The 13,316-nt window shown below is 58.6% G+C and overlaps 2 protein-coding genes across 2 annotated transcripts; one reads left to right on the forward strand and one right to left on the reverse strand.

The window, feature by feature from the left end:
• Nucleotides 1-462: 462 nt before the first annotated feature.
• Nucleotides 463-6,188, reverse strand: MNX1 (motor neuron and pancreas homeobox 1). Its single transcript, XM_024250128.3, has 3 exons — nt 5,186-6,188; nt 2,063-2,223; nt 463-1,457 (listed from the first exon to the last, which is right to left on the reverse strand). Exons 1-3 carry the CDS (start codon nt 5,883-5,885, stop codon nt 1,104-1,106), a joined length of 1,215 nt encoding a protein of 404 aa, XP_024105896.1. The 5' UTR covers nt 5,886-6,188; the 3' UTR covers nt 463-1,103.
• LOC129060751 (uncharacterized) lies at nt 6,049-11,641 on the forward strand. Its single transcript, XM_054560795.1, has 3 exons — nt 6,049-6,068; nt 6,229-6,842; nt 11,091-11,641. The coding sequence occupies exons 1-3, from the start codon at nt 6,049-6,051 to the stop codon at nt 11,132-11,134; spliced, it is 678 nt and encodes a 225-aa protein (XP_054416770.1). The 3' UTR covers nt 11,135-11,641.
• Nucleotides 11,642-13,316: the final 1,675 nt, after the last annotated feature.

A 13,316-nucleotide genomic window follows, 5' to 3' on the forward strand; every position in this document is an offset into this window, starting at 1 on the left:
GGAGAGAGAGAAGCACCGCGCAATTCGGTGCTTTCCGGGAAATATGCCTCAGTAGCGCCTGAGGTCGCAGGGACCCCACATGCTACTAACTCCTAGTCGTTTGAAGCTTATTTTCTGAAACGTCCAAATAGCGTATTTCCGCTTCTGGAGCGCCAGCGAAGCAAGAGCTAGCAAGGAAATAGGAAAATAAATAGAGTCCACAGCTCCGCTTCCGAGGGGCACGTGTCCCGGGACAGGTGTGCACCAGGCAGCCGGGCATGCGCTCACACCTGGACACAGGTATTTTTGCCAACACTTCACATTGCGACTCCCCAGCAGCAGGCGCGGAGGTGGTCCTGACACCCACTTGAGACTCCGATTTTCACCCTCAGCTGCCAACCGCCGAGTAGACACCCTCCCCATCATTTCTACAAGCAAACTGTAATGCCGCGGGCATAATCCCCCAAAACGCGTGCACGCTGACGCAGTACAAAACCAGTTTATTTTACATTCCATCGTGGGCGATGGGAGAAGCTAAATAATAATTTAGCATGCATACGTAGACATTTCTTTTTATATATAAATACAATATACAAAAATAAAGACAGTACAGTTTTGAGATTTCCAGCAGTTTGAACGCTCGTGACATAATCCCCCCGACCCCAGAGACGTAAGCATAAACCCTTTTTTCTTTTTCCAAATACTCTGCAGAATGGCGGCTCCAGAGGCGGTTTCAAGTTTCAGAAGTCAGGTAACACTGTGGGTTTCCGCCTTCTCGGACGCAGGGAAAGGGGAGATGGGAGGCTTCCCCTTGCGGGGAGTGGGTCGGTTCTTCTCACACGCACTCGCGCCTCCCCCAACACCAACCAAAATTAATTTTAAAAGAACCAGAGTTCAAGTTTCAGCCCCCTGGGTCTCCCTCTCGCTGTTTCTTGAAGAGCAGGTGAGGCGCCCTTGCTTAAAAGGGAAGCGCCCAGGACCAGAGGCCGCGGCCGAATCCCTCCAGCCCCGGCCTGGGCGAGGGGTCCATGGGGCGGCGGCAGAGCCTGCTCTCAGAAGAGAGAAGGGAGAAGCCGCCGGCCGGGGCGCTCCGTGCGCGCCGCACCTGCTGGGCCGCGGGGCTCCTACTGGGGCGCGGGCTGGTGGCCGGGCCGCGGGGGCGGCGAGTCGTCCTCCGAGGAGCAGTCGGAGGAGGCGGCGTGGACGCTGGCGCCGTTGCTGTAGGGAAAATGGTCCTCGTCGTCCTCGTCCTCGTCCTCCTCGGGGTCACTGTCCCTCAAGTCCCGCAGGCGGCGTTCGCTGCCCTTGTTGCCGGGCGCGGGCGGCCCCAGCAGCTCCTCCGCGCCCGGCTCCTCCGCGCCTCCCTTCCCCGAGCCCCCGCCGCCGCCCTTCTGTTTCTCCGCTTCCTGCGCCGCCTGCTCTTTGGCCTTTTTGCTGCGTTTCCATTTCATCCGCCGGTTCTGGAACCAAATCTTCACCTGCGGGCACAAGCGGGCGTGAGAAACCGGCCACCGCCACCCCAGGGCTTCCTGTCCCCGGAGTCCCCCGGCCGCGCGCGCCCGGGCCCCAGCGGGTCGGCCCTGGAATGGCCTCAGGGTGAGACGACTTAGAAGCGGAATGGGGAGGGGGCTCGTAGCTTCCTCCTCCCCCCGACCCCCAACTCAGCAGCAAACCCCAGAGCTGGGCTGCAGCTCCGTGGGAGCTAGGACTATGTCCCCAACGACCCAGGCCGGGTACTTTTCTACCCGCGCCCTCCGTCTGCGGAGGAAGGGTCAGGGCAGCTGGCTGCGTAGCGGTAAATCTCAGGATGTTCCCTCCTCTCTTTCTGGAACAAAATTTCTCGAATGCGGCCTGGGGATCACCTTCTTCAGAATGAAAGGAGGGGTGGTTAAGTGCTGATTCTTGGGCCCCACCCGAAGCTACTGAATCGGCGCTCTGGGCTCCTTAGATGAACCCGTGCGCCCGCCGTCTGAAGCGTCGAGGCGCAGCGCCAGATGCCTCAGACCAACCGTGGGTCACAAGTGCAAAGGTAACAGTGTCCCCTGGGAGGCCGGGATGCGTCGGGGGCGGGGAGGGCGCGCACCTGGGTCTCGGTGAGCATGAGCGAGGTGGCCACCTCGAAGCGCTTGGGCCGCGACAGGTACTTGTTGAGCTTGAACTGGTGCTCCAGCTCCAGCAGCTGCTGGCTGGTGAAGGCGGTGCGCGGCCGGCGGCACTTCCCCAGGAGGTTCGACTGCGCCTGGGCTGGGGACCAAAGGGCAGTGAGGCCCGCAGCCGGCTCCGGTCCTCGCCCCAGCCCCTCCCGTTGCTGCTGGTACCACTAGCCCCAAGGCCCCAGGGCCAAGGCCTGGCCCTGCAGAGGGCGGGGCTGTTCCCTCACTATCAGCGCCCACTCCCCAAGGAACGCGGACTCAGGACCACCAAGTGGAAATGGGTAGTTGGGAGACGTCTCAGTGTCCCTGTTAAACAGGGCCCATCGCAGGAGGCTTCCTCTCCACAGGAGCCGGCTTTGGTAGCAGTGGATTGACCCAGAGGCAAGAGGAGAAGTGAGGCCAGTCCGGGGCCAGGAAGGGAGGTTCCGGGAAGCCCAGAGTTCAAGGCTGCAGTGAGCGAGACTGCACCCCTGCAATGCACCATGGGCGACACAGCAAGACCCCATCTCTCAATAAATAAAAAATAAATAAAATAAAGGAGCAGTGAGTGGTGAGAACCAAATCTCCCCCCCTCTCCTCACTGCGCCTTCCTAGAGATTCAGGCTCAGATCCAAACAGGTCTGGGAAGAGCTGGTCCTGCTGTTCCAGGTCTCCCTGCACTGCCTCCTTAAGACAGAAAAGGAGGAGGAGGAGAAAAAGAAGAGGAAGGAAGGGAGAGAGGGAAAGAGGGAGGGAGGAAAGAAAGAAGGAAGGAAGGAAGGGAGGGAGGAAGGGAAGGGAGAGAGGACGGGTGGAACAGGACCAAACCCAGGGTCCAAGTCTGTGTATTCATCAGGGACCCTCCCACCTTTCAAATGTTTTTCTTGGCATGCCCCCTCCTCAGGGTGCGGGCAGCAGGGGCAAGGCCTGGGGAGACTAGAAGTCTTTTCAGGACAATTCTCATTACGCAAATTACAGGCAGAGGCGCAGGCAGGATCCGGTTCTCTGTGTGTTTGAGGAGGCCTGCCCGGCTTTATTTACATAATTTCGCACGGTTACATCACAGAGAATTTTATGACCTCAAAACGAGACTTCCCTTGATTTCCCAGGAGCCTGACAAGTGTTGGACAATAAAAGAAAGAAAGCAAAGGAAAGAAAGGAGGCCAGCCCCAGGCCTGGATGAGCTCAGGTCCCCCGGGATGGGCAATTTGCTTTAGAGGATGGCCCACGCCCCCTGCTTTAGTCAAACAAGGCCCCGAATTCCCAACTTGACAATACATTAGAACTTTAATTAAAACACTGGCTCCGGAGGGACCATTTGGGAAATGCCATCCAACGGGCAGAGACAACCAATTAAAGAAACCAAACAGGTTTTCCCCGTGACCAGCGAGGAGGACTTCTCAGAACACATTCCACTGTCTTTGGTGCGGTTATGCCTGCCCTTTTGGATTGCCAGGTGCAGATTCCTCTTCTGAACTTAAAGCTGGCTGTGTTTAAAATTTGGCCAACTCTAGATCAACATTTGGAATCAGAAATAGGCAAGGTGTCTCACTTTAATAAATTTTCTGAGTGACCTTGGGCTCCACGAAGCTCCAGAAAGCGCCCCTAGGAGGCCGAGGACCACGGGCCCCTGGGCTGGCCAGCCCCCTCCGTGGGTGACTTAGCGTCCTTGGCTCTAGGAAATGCAGGTCATATTGGTGGCTTTCTATCAGAAGGGCTGGGCCCTAGGTCGGCAGCCAGGCCCAGGAGGGCACCCTGGGTTTAAGCCCAGGCTGGCAGGGGATTCGCGGACGCAGACGTGTCTGAGGTAAGGGGCAGCTTTCCCTCTTCCAGCCAGAGTCAGTATGGCTGACTCTCCCAGGTGAAGGATGGGTGGCCACTGGGGCCTTCTTGGAGCTGAGCTAGGAAAGCCTGGGGCGGCTGTGGGCAAACAGCGTTCTGCAGGGATTTTTCTCACCCCCTTGTGACTTCTCCAGTCTCTGGGGTCCTAGATTTTCTCTGTTTAGTCACAACCACGGCTTCCAGCAAAGGAATCTGAATTCTGGAGTGTTTATTTCTGTTTTCTTTTTTGCTTTTCCCCTGCTCTGCCTGCATCTCCCCAGTCTAAACAAATCCACTCAGACAGAAACAATGGGGTCTCTTTGTTTGGGTGTTCGGCGGCTGAAAGCGTTGAGCCATATACATCTGCTCGGCCCGACTCAAAAGTAGCTGACCCCGATGGGGCGAGCGGGGAGAGCCAGAACCCCAGAGCCCCAGCCCGGAGAGTCCGCGTGTGCCAGGAAAGCCTGAGGGGACCAGGCCTCTGGCGAAGTGTCCCGCCCGGATGGAGAGGAAGCTGTCCGAAGCCCAGCGGCTCTGGGGTCGGGGGAACAGGGGCTCCCTCGGCCCCACCTTGGAGGGGCATTCGTTACTTTGTTGGGCGCCCGGGATTCCAGGCCAGGCACCTACCGTTTAGAGTCCCCCCATAGCTGGGTCAAGCCAGGCCACCTGCCTCGGCCATCGCACCCCGGATCCAACGCCCTTCCAGAGGAGGGCAGCGCCCTGGTAAGAGCCGGGGGTTCCCTGGGCCTTGGCCTTGCCTCCCCGGGCCTCCGAAGCCCATTTCTCTTGTTTGCTGCTCCTGAAGCACTCCCTCTCCCTGGAGGGGCCGCGGGTCTCTCTAACGCCCCAATGGGGGACCCGGCCCAAGTTCCTTTCTCCGGTGATAAGCCCTGACCCCCATTCCCGGGCCTGCCTAATTCAGGGCGCTGTCGGCTCGCCTTCCCCCGGCGACTTCCTTCTCCTGCAGCCTTCAGGTTAATCATTAGATCTCAGTCTCACACCTCCAACTGCCCCTTCCCGTTAAGAGAGGAAGAGAAGGCAAGGCCTGCGCATGGCCATTTTAATAATTCTCTGCCCGTCTCTCGCCTGGGGGTCCGGGCGAGTCCTCCCAGGCCCCGGGCAGAGCCGAGGCGGCTTCGCAGCTCTTCCCCCGCTCGCTGGGAGCCAAGCGCAGAGAGGAGCAGGCGGTGCCGGGTGGAGGATGCGCGAGGCCCTCCCGCCACGCGCATCCACGGGGGCCGCCGGGTACTCACAGTTGAAGTCGGGCATCTTAGGCAGGATCATGCCCGCGGTGGACGCGCGCAGCCACTGGTCCAGCTGGAAGGTGCCGGCGCCCAGCTTGATGGGGTCGGCGGGGTGCGCAGGGTGCGCCCCTTGCACCTGCGGGTACGAGTAGGAGAGCGCCGGGTGCTGGCCCGCCAGCGCAGCCGCCGCCGCCGCCGCGGAGTAGCCGTAGACCGGGTGGCCGTAGAGCGCCGCCTGCGCTGGGAGGCCCGCGCCGCCCTGCGCGCCCCCCGGGTGCAGCCCCAGCGCCAGGCCCCCAGCGGCCGCGGCGGCGGCGGCGGCGGCGGCGGCGGCAGCGGCCGCTGCGCCCGGATGCGCGTGGTGGTGGGGCCCCCCGTGCCCGCCGCCCGTGCCGCCGCCGCCGCCGCCGCCCGCGCCCAGGAAGCCCGGCTTGGGCAGCAGCGCGCAGTGTGCGGCCAGCAGGCGCGGCGGCGACGGGCTCTCGGCGCGCAGGCGGTCGGCGGGCGCAGCCGGCGGCTCCGAGGACGCGGGGCTGCAGCTGCCGCTAGTCCCGCCGCTCGCCCCGCCGCCGCCGCCGCCACCTCCGGTGCCAGATGCGGCGGCGGCGAGCGACGTGACCAAGGCCAGCGGCGCGCTCTGCGCAGAGGCGGCTCGCGGGGTGTCCACCGCCAGCAGGGCGTCGATGCGGAAATTTTTGGATTTTTCCATCGGCTCGTTTGGGGCTGGCGCTCAGGGCCCGGTGGCGGGCGACGCGGCCGTGTGCGGGCTCGCGGAGTCAGTGCGTGCGGTGCAAGCCCGGGGGCTCGGTATTGTTATGGTGGTTATTTGCCAATAATCAAAGTCGCCGCCGGAAACTCAGCCGAGGGTGACCATGGTCCCGGCGCCTCCTCCGTGCGGGCCCCGCCCCGGGCCGCGCTAGCACAAACTCCCACGCGAGTGCTTCCCCGCGTCTGGGCCGGGGAGCCCGGTTCTCTGCGCTCCAGCCCTCAGGCGACCGCGCCGAGGCCGCTGGCGCCGTGGTGGGGACCCGCGCCCCTCCGCGCACTTGAAGCTCAGCGCGGCTTCCGATTGGCGCGCGCAGCGGGGGCCCGGGGAGGGCCGCGGGCTCCGCCATTGGCCAAGGGGTGCACCTGTCACCGTCCCGACCGCCCGCCGCCCCGCCCCCGCGCCGCGAGGTCCTAAGCAGCCCGGACTGTTGCGCGGCGCTGGCGGGCGGGGACACCGCCGGGGAGTGGATACTCCGAGGCTCAACCTGGGGCCTCTGCCCGCCCTCCGCTGGGTGCAGAGGCGGACAGCTGGCACTGGCAACCCCCGGGCCCCTGGAGAGCCCCGCGGCGGCCCAAGACCCGCTCCCAAGACACCTGGCCCCCTCCGGACTTGGTTGGTCCCCGGAGCCAGCTGCGCGCGTCCTCTCTGGCCTCCTTGTCGGCGCTGGAGTGGGTCCACGTCTGCCTTGCGGAGCGCGGTGGTTCCACGCTTCTGAGCGCCCACGCTGCGCAGACCTGGCTGCTCTGCGAGGCGACGGCAGCGCACTGAAGACTGTGGTGTTTCCCAAGCCCTCCCTGCTCCCGGGTCTCCAGGGCGCAGCAGGGGAGGGTTTTGTCCCGGTGACCAAAGCTCTGCAGGTCGAACCTTATGTGCTCTGGAAAGGCCCTGCATTTTCAGGTGTGTGTGCGGGGGCGTGGGGGTGTAAACGCGCATGTGAGTGTGAGTTTGGCCTCCACGAATCCTCTCTGGGAGCCCCTGCCCCAGTCAAGGCGGAGACGGTAGATCTGGGCGCTCTGGCCTGCAGAACCCAAGTCGGCTTGCAGACGTCGCCCACGTGCCTGCTCAGTGGAGCGGGTCCTCGGTGACAAAGCTCTTCCTCGCTGCCGAGGGATGCCCGTGGGCTTGCGGGAGTCGAGGCCCACACACCTCGGCCCTGAAAAGCCCGTAGGGCCCGGCATCCTTCGGAAGCCCTGCCGCTGCGACCCCGGGCCAGTCCCCGAGCAGGAGCGGGGAAAGGCTATCTCTCTCGTGCTGCCGGGGCCTCCTGGGAAGTGGAGAGGAAAGGGCTTCCCGTGAGTGAGCGAGGCACGGAGTGAGCATCCAGGTCTCACCCCCTCCCCCACACGCACACTTCAAATATTTACAGTAAAACCACTTCCAAGGGCGTTTTTGAAGCTGAAAGAATCAACACAGGGGTCGGGAAGTCAAGCGGCATCAACACCAGGCTTTGTCAATAGCGCCATTAGACCTAGTTATCTTCCCCAGCAAGCGTGAGAACCAGGAGGGAGTTCCAGGTTCCAGGGCTTCCTATGCAGGTGAGAGGTGAATAAAGGACCGGAAGGGGCTGTGGAGAGGGGAGAGAGCCAAAGAGAAACTCAGTGCCAGGTAAACTTCAAAATTAGCAGGCCAGGTTGCTATAAGAGGGATTTTTAAAAAGGCAAATATAGAGACCTTGCCACTTCTCCTCAAAGGCTTTTTACCTAGGCGAGAGTTGATGACAGTGACTCTGTTGGCATGAGTGGTATCGTTTTCATTATAACACTGGGTAGTTCCCAGATGCGCAGGACTGGTTGGAAGGTGAGGAGGATGGCAATGGATGAGTAACAGCAACTTGGAGTAAATGTGATCTGGCTTTGCGGAGCCGACCACTGGTAAAAAGAAATCCCAAGCATTCACATGGAGTTTGTCGTGCCTTTAGATGTCTCTGGGGTGACAAAAATGCAGTTCTGCCTCTAACTGGAGAGAGGGAAACACTTGCATTTCTTGAACACCTACTATGCACTATGAGCTTTCTACAATTCTTATCCTTAATCTTCACTGTGACACTAGAAGGAAGATTTTTATCATCTCCATTTTCTTTTCTTTTCTTTCTTTCTTTTTTTTTTTTTGTATTTTTAGTGGAGATGGGGTTTCACCATGTTGGTCAGGCTGGTCTCGAACTCCCGACCTCAGGTGATCCACCCAGTTCGGCCTCCCAAAGTGGTGGGATTACAGGCATGAGCGACTGCGCCCGGCCTATCATCTCCATTTTCTAGAGTACAAGTTCAGAGAGTTTGGGATCCTTGTTCCCAGCAGACAGTTTGGCCTTAGAGCTGGGAGTGGGACCTGGTCTGATTGCAGAGGCCACACTGTTCCCACCCTGCTGCCCTCAAAGCTCTCAGGTACACCTAAGCCCTGAGTCCCCATCCCATCTGTTCCTTTTTGGGGAGGGAAGGATTGTAAAGGAGACCAGAGATTCTTAGCCACCTGTCCCAGGCAGGAAGCCCTGGCTGTGACTCTGCCTCCCCAGGGTAGAGAACACAGCCTTGGCCTCCTCCTCCTCCAGGGGTTTGGCGCCAAGACTGACTTGCCTTTCTCTTCTCATCACCCCCATCCGCTGGGGGCAGATTTCTTGGTCCTGAGGTCAATGATTTAGGAAGCTGGGGGAAGGGAGTGGCTGCAGAAGAAATCTCTCAGGATGGACCTTGGAGAAGATGCTGTTCCTCTCTCCAACCAAAAATACACACTGCCAGGGTGATTTTAGTTGGTGATGGGGTGTGTAGTCTAGACTCATGACATCAGCCATCTCCGTCAACAAAATCACAGTTGGTGTTTTCTGGCTTTTTTTTTTAACTCCTAGAGGAATTAATTTCACCCCTTTTTGTTCTGCAATAACCATGGTCCAAAACCCCTTCACACCCTGTCTCATGTTTCTATTCTGCCTGAGACCTGCTGAGGACACCTCCCTGAAAACACAGACAGGACAACATGTGTGCAGGTCCTTCAGGTTTCTGTACCACCTGTGGGGCTGTGCAAGGCTGTCTGAGGAGGCCTAGCATAGCAGCCCTGCGTCCTGTCCGGACCGCCCCTCTAGCTGAGGTGCCATTTCAGGAGTCTGAAGCTCCTTATCTTGATGGATTTGTTTCTTTGTCTACAGAAGCAGGAGTTGGACCAAATGGACTCTAAGGAGCCACAGGGCCTTAAAATGATCAGATGTTCTGCTTATATTTAAGAATGCATTAATATAAAAATGAGGTTCTCTGTAAAGCTGCATGGAGAGAGGCAGGTGTGGGGGAGAGAGGGAGCTATCTGGGAAGTGTGGATCTTTGTGTGGTTTACAATGTGTGAGGCGGAGCCTGCTGGGTCTCTTCCTGTTCCCAGTATCTGTATTGATCCAGCCCAGCTGGCTTTGGGGCAGTCTGGAGCTGGGCTTGGGTCTTGGGAAGGGCCACAAAGAGAGATCAAAGGTCTGATCCTAGTAGTGCTACCAAACCTGAGTCTCCAGGTGAGTTTTCTCTCCAGCGGCCCCAGGGACAGAAGTCAGCCCTGGAGAGTTCTCCCTAGAGCTCTTGGTTTAAGACAGGCAGAGAGGGCCTGGTGCACCCTAATCAGCTGGCTCCCACCACAGCTCCTCCCTGCCCAACGCGGGTGCCTGCTTTCTACAGGCCTCTTGTTAAAGAACTGAAGAGTTCCTGCAGCTGCCCTTCCTTCCACTACTTGGGAAGGAGATGGTGATTTCTACAAACCATCACAAAAGAAAACGCCGTTGTAGTCTGTGTGTATTTACATCTGGACTTACACACACAACTGGGAACCCGTGAGGACTGAGGAAAAAACCTGTACATTCACATATTCACAAGATGCGAGGCAGGTATCATGGTATCATGCATTTATTTATCATTTAGATAAATTCCATTTCCATGTGAAATGGAGCAGTTGCCTGGAAGGGCACTGGGTGGCTGAAGCAGGGGGCAGATCTTGCGTTTCCAAAACTGAAGCCCAGGGCCAACAGAGAGGACTTGGCTGCAGAGGAGCCCGGGCACATTAGTCCTGTCCTGCTGAAGCCATGTGGTCTTCGGGGACTCACGCAGTTCCATTTCAGTGTAAACTGTCAAGGCTTTCTTCAGGAAACAGGCATGAAGATGCTGTGTAACTGGCCGGAGGGACCTAAGCACAAGTTTGAGATGGGACTTGTCCCTGGCGCAGGAAGTAGCTTAGTTAGGCTGGAGTGGGAGCCCGGAGGGTCAGAGCAGGAACTGCTGGGAGATGCTCCGACCTCCTTCCTGGAGCTCAGAGGGAAGGAGGATCTGCGGAGAGGGCCCAGGCTCACCGGAGCTGGGAGCATCTGCTCAGGTCCCCCCACCAACCCCAGCCCCTTCAGAGCCATGGGGACCAAAGGCATCAAGTCATTAGTGCTGTCCTTTGATCTGCTGACCCTGGGAGCTGGGCCTTAAAGGAGTCTGGAAAGGGTGGGCTCAGGATTAGCAACCCAAAGATCTGCAGCTCAAACCCTCAAACCAAGGCAGGGCCTGAGGTGGGCCCAGGTCTGCTGTGTGCTCCGCTCTATGGGTTTTCTCCCTCAGCCCCTCCTCCTCAGCCTCTCCCTGCAACCTGGATTTCCTGCTGCCATTTTAGAGGGCACCCTCACCCCGACTCTTCTCTCATGGCCAGCACCACCCAGGCTGCACTGGCAATGTGAGCCCCCCCAGAACACCCTGAGTCACTGGCTTGACCCTCTCCTGTGACCCCAGCCCTGGCTGCAAACAACCAGCCCCTACCAGGTGGCTTGGCGAGAAGTTAGGGAGATGCCACAGATTTAAATTAGTCAAATTCAGTGACCAGGGGCCTTCTATTTTTGGAAATTTCCTCCAGAGACAAAAATCTCTGCTTCCTTCCAGACCTTGGGCAGCCTCCCAGCTTCCCCAGACCCTGAAGGGAAGGGACAGGCCTGGCCCACGTCTCCTTCTCACACAAGGTGAAATCCTTTCCAGCCTCTTCGAAGCTTCTTGTGTCATAAAGAGAAACAAACCTTGGGAGGGAAGGGAGGCTCCTTTGAGCCCCTTTCATTGTTTTGAGGGAATAACAACCCTCCACAGAAATGAAAGCCTTCTCTGGAGTCTTTTTTTCTTTACTACAAACATTTTATTTTGTTTTATTTTATTCCAGATTCACGCAGGGCCCTCTGCAGACTGTTGGCAGAAACAAGGTAGCCACCAAACACATGCATAAGCTGGACTTTTCCCAGAATGCTGCAGCAGAACTACCCTCCAGATAGACACCAGCCTGCAGGCCACAGTGCTACGTGAGTCTTGCAAAGAGGAGATCTTTACGGCAAGGCTGAGAGCACTGCCTGCATGCTTTACCAGAGCCCAGCCTCCAGCCTCCATGGAAAATGTGTTTTGGAATCAACACTCTTTCCAAAGGCTCCACACTGCTCTCTGGTGGCATTGGCCTGGGCGCCCAGGCACCCCTTTAGAACCCACCTGTTCCCCCCACCCACCCTAGCGGGAGGAGGAGAGAGTTACACTGACAGATACCGGCAGCTCTGCAACCCGGGAACAAGGCAGACAACATACAACTCGACAGAGTCAAAGAAGGTGGCATCCATCGTGCCTGGATGGTAACTACTGCCCTGCGGGCTGCTGGGTGGGTGAAACACACAGGGAAGAAGCACAAATACACACACAGATGTGGCTCAGGGACATTTGAATGCTTCAGTGTGTGAATTTTTTAGCGCGTTCTGACTCGAAATTATGGCTGAATAGTGGCGCACTAATGTCCAAGTCCATGTTCGATAATGGCAGGATGTCTGCGCTAATTGGTCTATTTAGTAGTTGCTGAGGTGGCAAAAGCTGCAGCTGCTGGCGGCTGAAAGAGAGAGAGAGAGAGAGAGAGAGAGAGAGAGAGAGAGAGAGAGAGAGAGAGAGAGACCTCCTCTTAGGCCACTTCCCAGAGCTGTGGCAGTGGGGGAGGGAGGATTCCCTAGGATGGGCTAGTGGTGTCTGTGGTCCAGTTCTCCTCTTGCAACCCTGCCTAAGCCTCTTCCCACAGGTGCACACATTCAAGTCCTGACGAGCCCTCCCTGCCCCCAACAGTGTTCGTGTCCTGGGCTGGGGGCCCGCCTGGGAGGGGCTCTATATGCCGGTGGGACCTGGCTGCTTTGCCTCGCATTCTCCCTACTCTTCCCCTTTCCCAGGGCAGCTTTTCTCCCCGCACCCCATCCCTCTCCCCTTTGCTTTCTAAGTGGGTTGGGAAGTTAATCTGTCAAGAGCGCGCTGCTTAGCCGGTGCAGTGGCACGTGCCTGTGGTCCCAGCTACTTGGGAAGCTGGGACAGGAGAATCGCCTGAGCCCTGGGGTAGAGGTGAGGCTGCAGTGAGCTAGGATTGCACCATGGCACTCCAGCCTGGGCCACAGAGCAAGACTGTCTGAGAAAAAGAACCTGCTGCCCACCTCACCATTTGAACTGGGAATATTTTACCAGAGAGAATGTGGACACGGAGAAACCACCATCACACACAGAGTAGGGGTGTATGCGGTGGGGGCGGATTTAAGATGGACTCTGGACAGTTCCCAAGCCACTAGAGTGCCCATCCCTGCCAGGAGGCCCCAGATGCTCGGGGGTTTCAGCGGCCTTCTCCTGCAGCCTCAGCTAGTTCTTACACCACACCTGGGAGCAGCATGGGCCGCCCTCTGCCTCACCGAGGGGCAACCGGCTGAGGACCCAGGCATGAAGGGTGCCACCGGCTCTGACTGCAAGCCCGGTAGACCAGGGCTGCGTCCGTAATCGGGGTTGATGACATTAGTTATTATATTATAACCTCCTTGTTGCATGATTCTAGTAATTTATTTTCCCACTTGGCCTTTGACCGGGCAGGGAGTGTAGTGTTTGCAGCAGAAACGCACACTGGGATCCTTTCTTGCAACAGCTGGGCCGGCTGGGTCTTTTCTCTTGTCTTCTGCACACAGGCCCCTCTCCCCTGTTTCTACAGAGACTGAGGTGGGAGGGAGAAAGACCCTCCAGCCCTCTGATCCCACCCTCCCCGCAGTCTCCGGGGCCCTGTGCTGCGGGCAAGATAATTTGGCTAATGAACTCGTTAAAGGGCCCCTGGTGACCCGCCCCGGCTTCCCCTCGGCCCATCTGGGAAATTCCATTGAAAGGCTGGAGAAGGTTCCTCAGCCCCGCCGCCTTCTGTCGCTGCTAGAGGCGAGAACCCGGTGACTCTGGGCCCCTTACATTAAAATAATTACCCGGCGGAACAGGTGGCCCACTCCCGGCGCCTGGGCGCATCTGGGCCCCCGGAGCTGCAGCCCGGGAGGAGGGGAGCGGCACGCCCAGGGGAGGGAAGGTCAAGCCCGCTGGGCCGGGAGCCGGGAGGGTAGAGAGGGGCTTT

The sequence above is a fragment of the Pongo abelii genome, chromosome 6, assembly GCF_028885655.2.
Source record: "Pongo abelii isolate AG06213 chromosome 6, NHGRI_mPonAbe1-v2.0_pri, whole genome shotgun sequence".
Classification (NCBI taxonomy): Eukaryota; Metazoa; Chordata; class Mammalia; order Primates; family Hominidae; genus Pongo; species Pongo abelii.

What these genes read in the sequence shown, in the direction of transcription:
- MNX1 (XM_024250128.3), bottom strand. Translation starts at nt 5,885, where the DNA reads ATGGAAAAATCCAAAAATTTCCGCATCGACGCCCTGCTGGCGGTGGAC. An exon ending in TAAGATGCCCGACTTCAACT is followed by an intron (nt 2,224 to 5,185) that starts GTGAGTACCCGG and finishes TTTGGTCCCCAG; the next exon opens with CCCAGGCGCAGTCGAACCTC. An exon ending in TCATGCTCACCGAGACCCAG is followed by an intron (nt 1,458 to 2,062) that starts GTGCGCGCCCTC and finishes TTGTGCCCGCAG; the next exon opens with GTGAAGATTTGGTTCCAGAA.
- LOC129060751 (XM_054560795.1), top strand. Translation starts at nt 6,049, where the DNA reads ATGGTCCCGGCGCCTCCTCC. An exon ending in ATGGTCCCGGCGCCTCCTCC is followed by an intron (nt 6,069 to 6,228) that starts GTGCGGGCCCCG and finishes GCGCACTTGAAG; the next exon opens with CTCAGCGCGGCTTCCGATTG. An exon ending in GAAAGGCCCTGCATTTTCAG is followed by an intron (nt 6,843 to 11,090) that starts GTGTGTGTGCGG and finishes ATTTTATTCCAG; the next exon opens with ATTCACGCAGGGCCCTCTGC.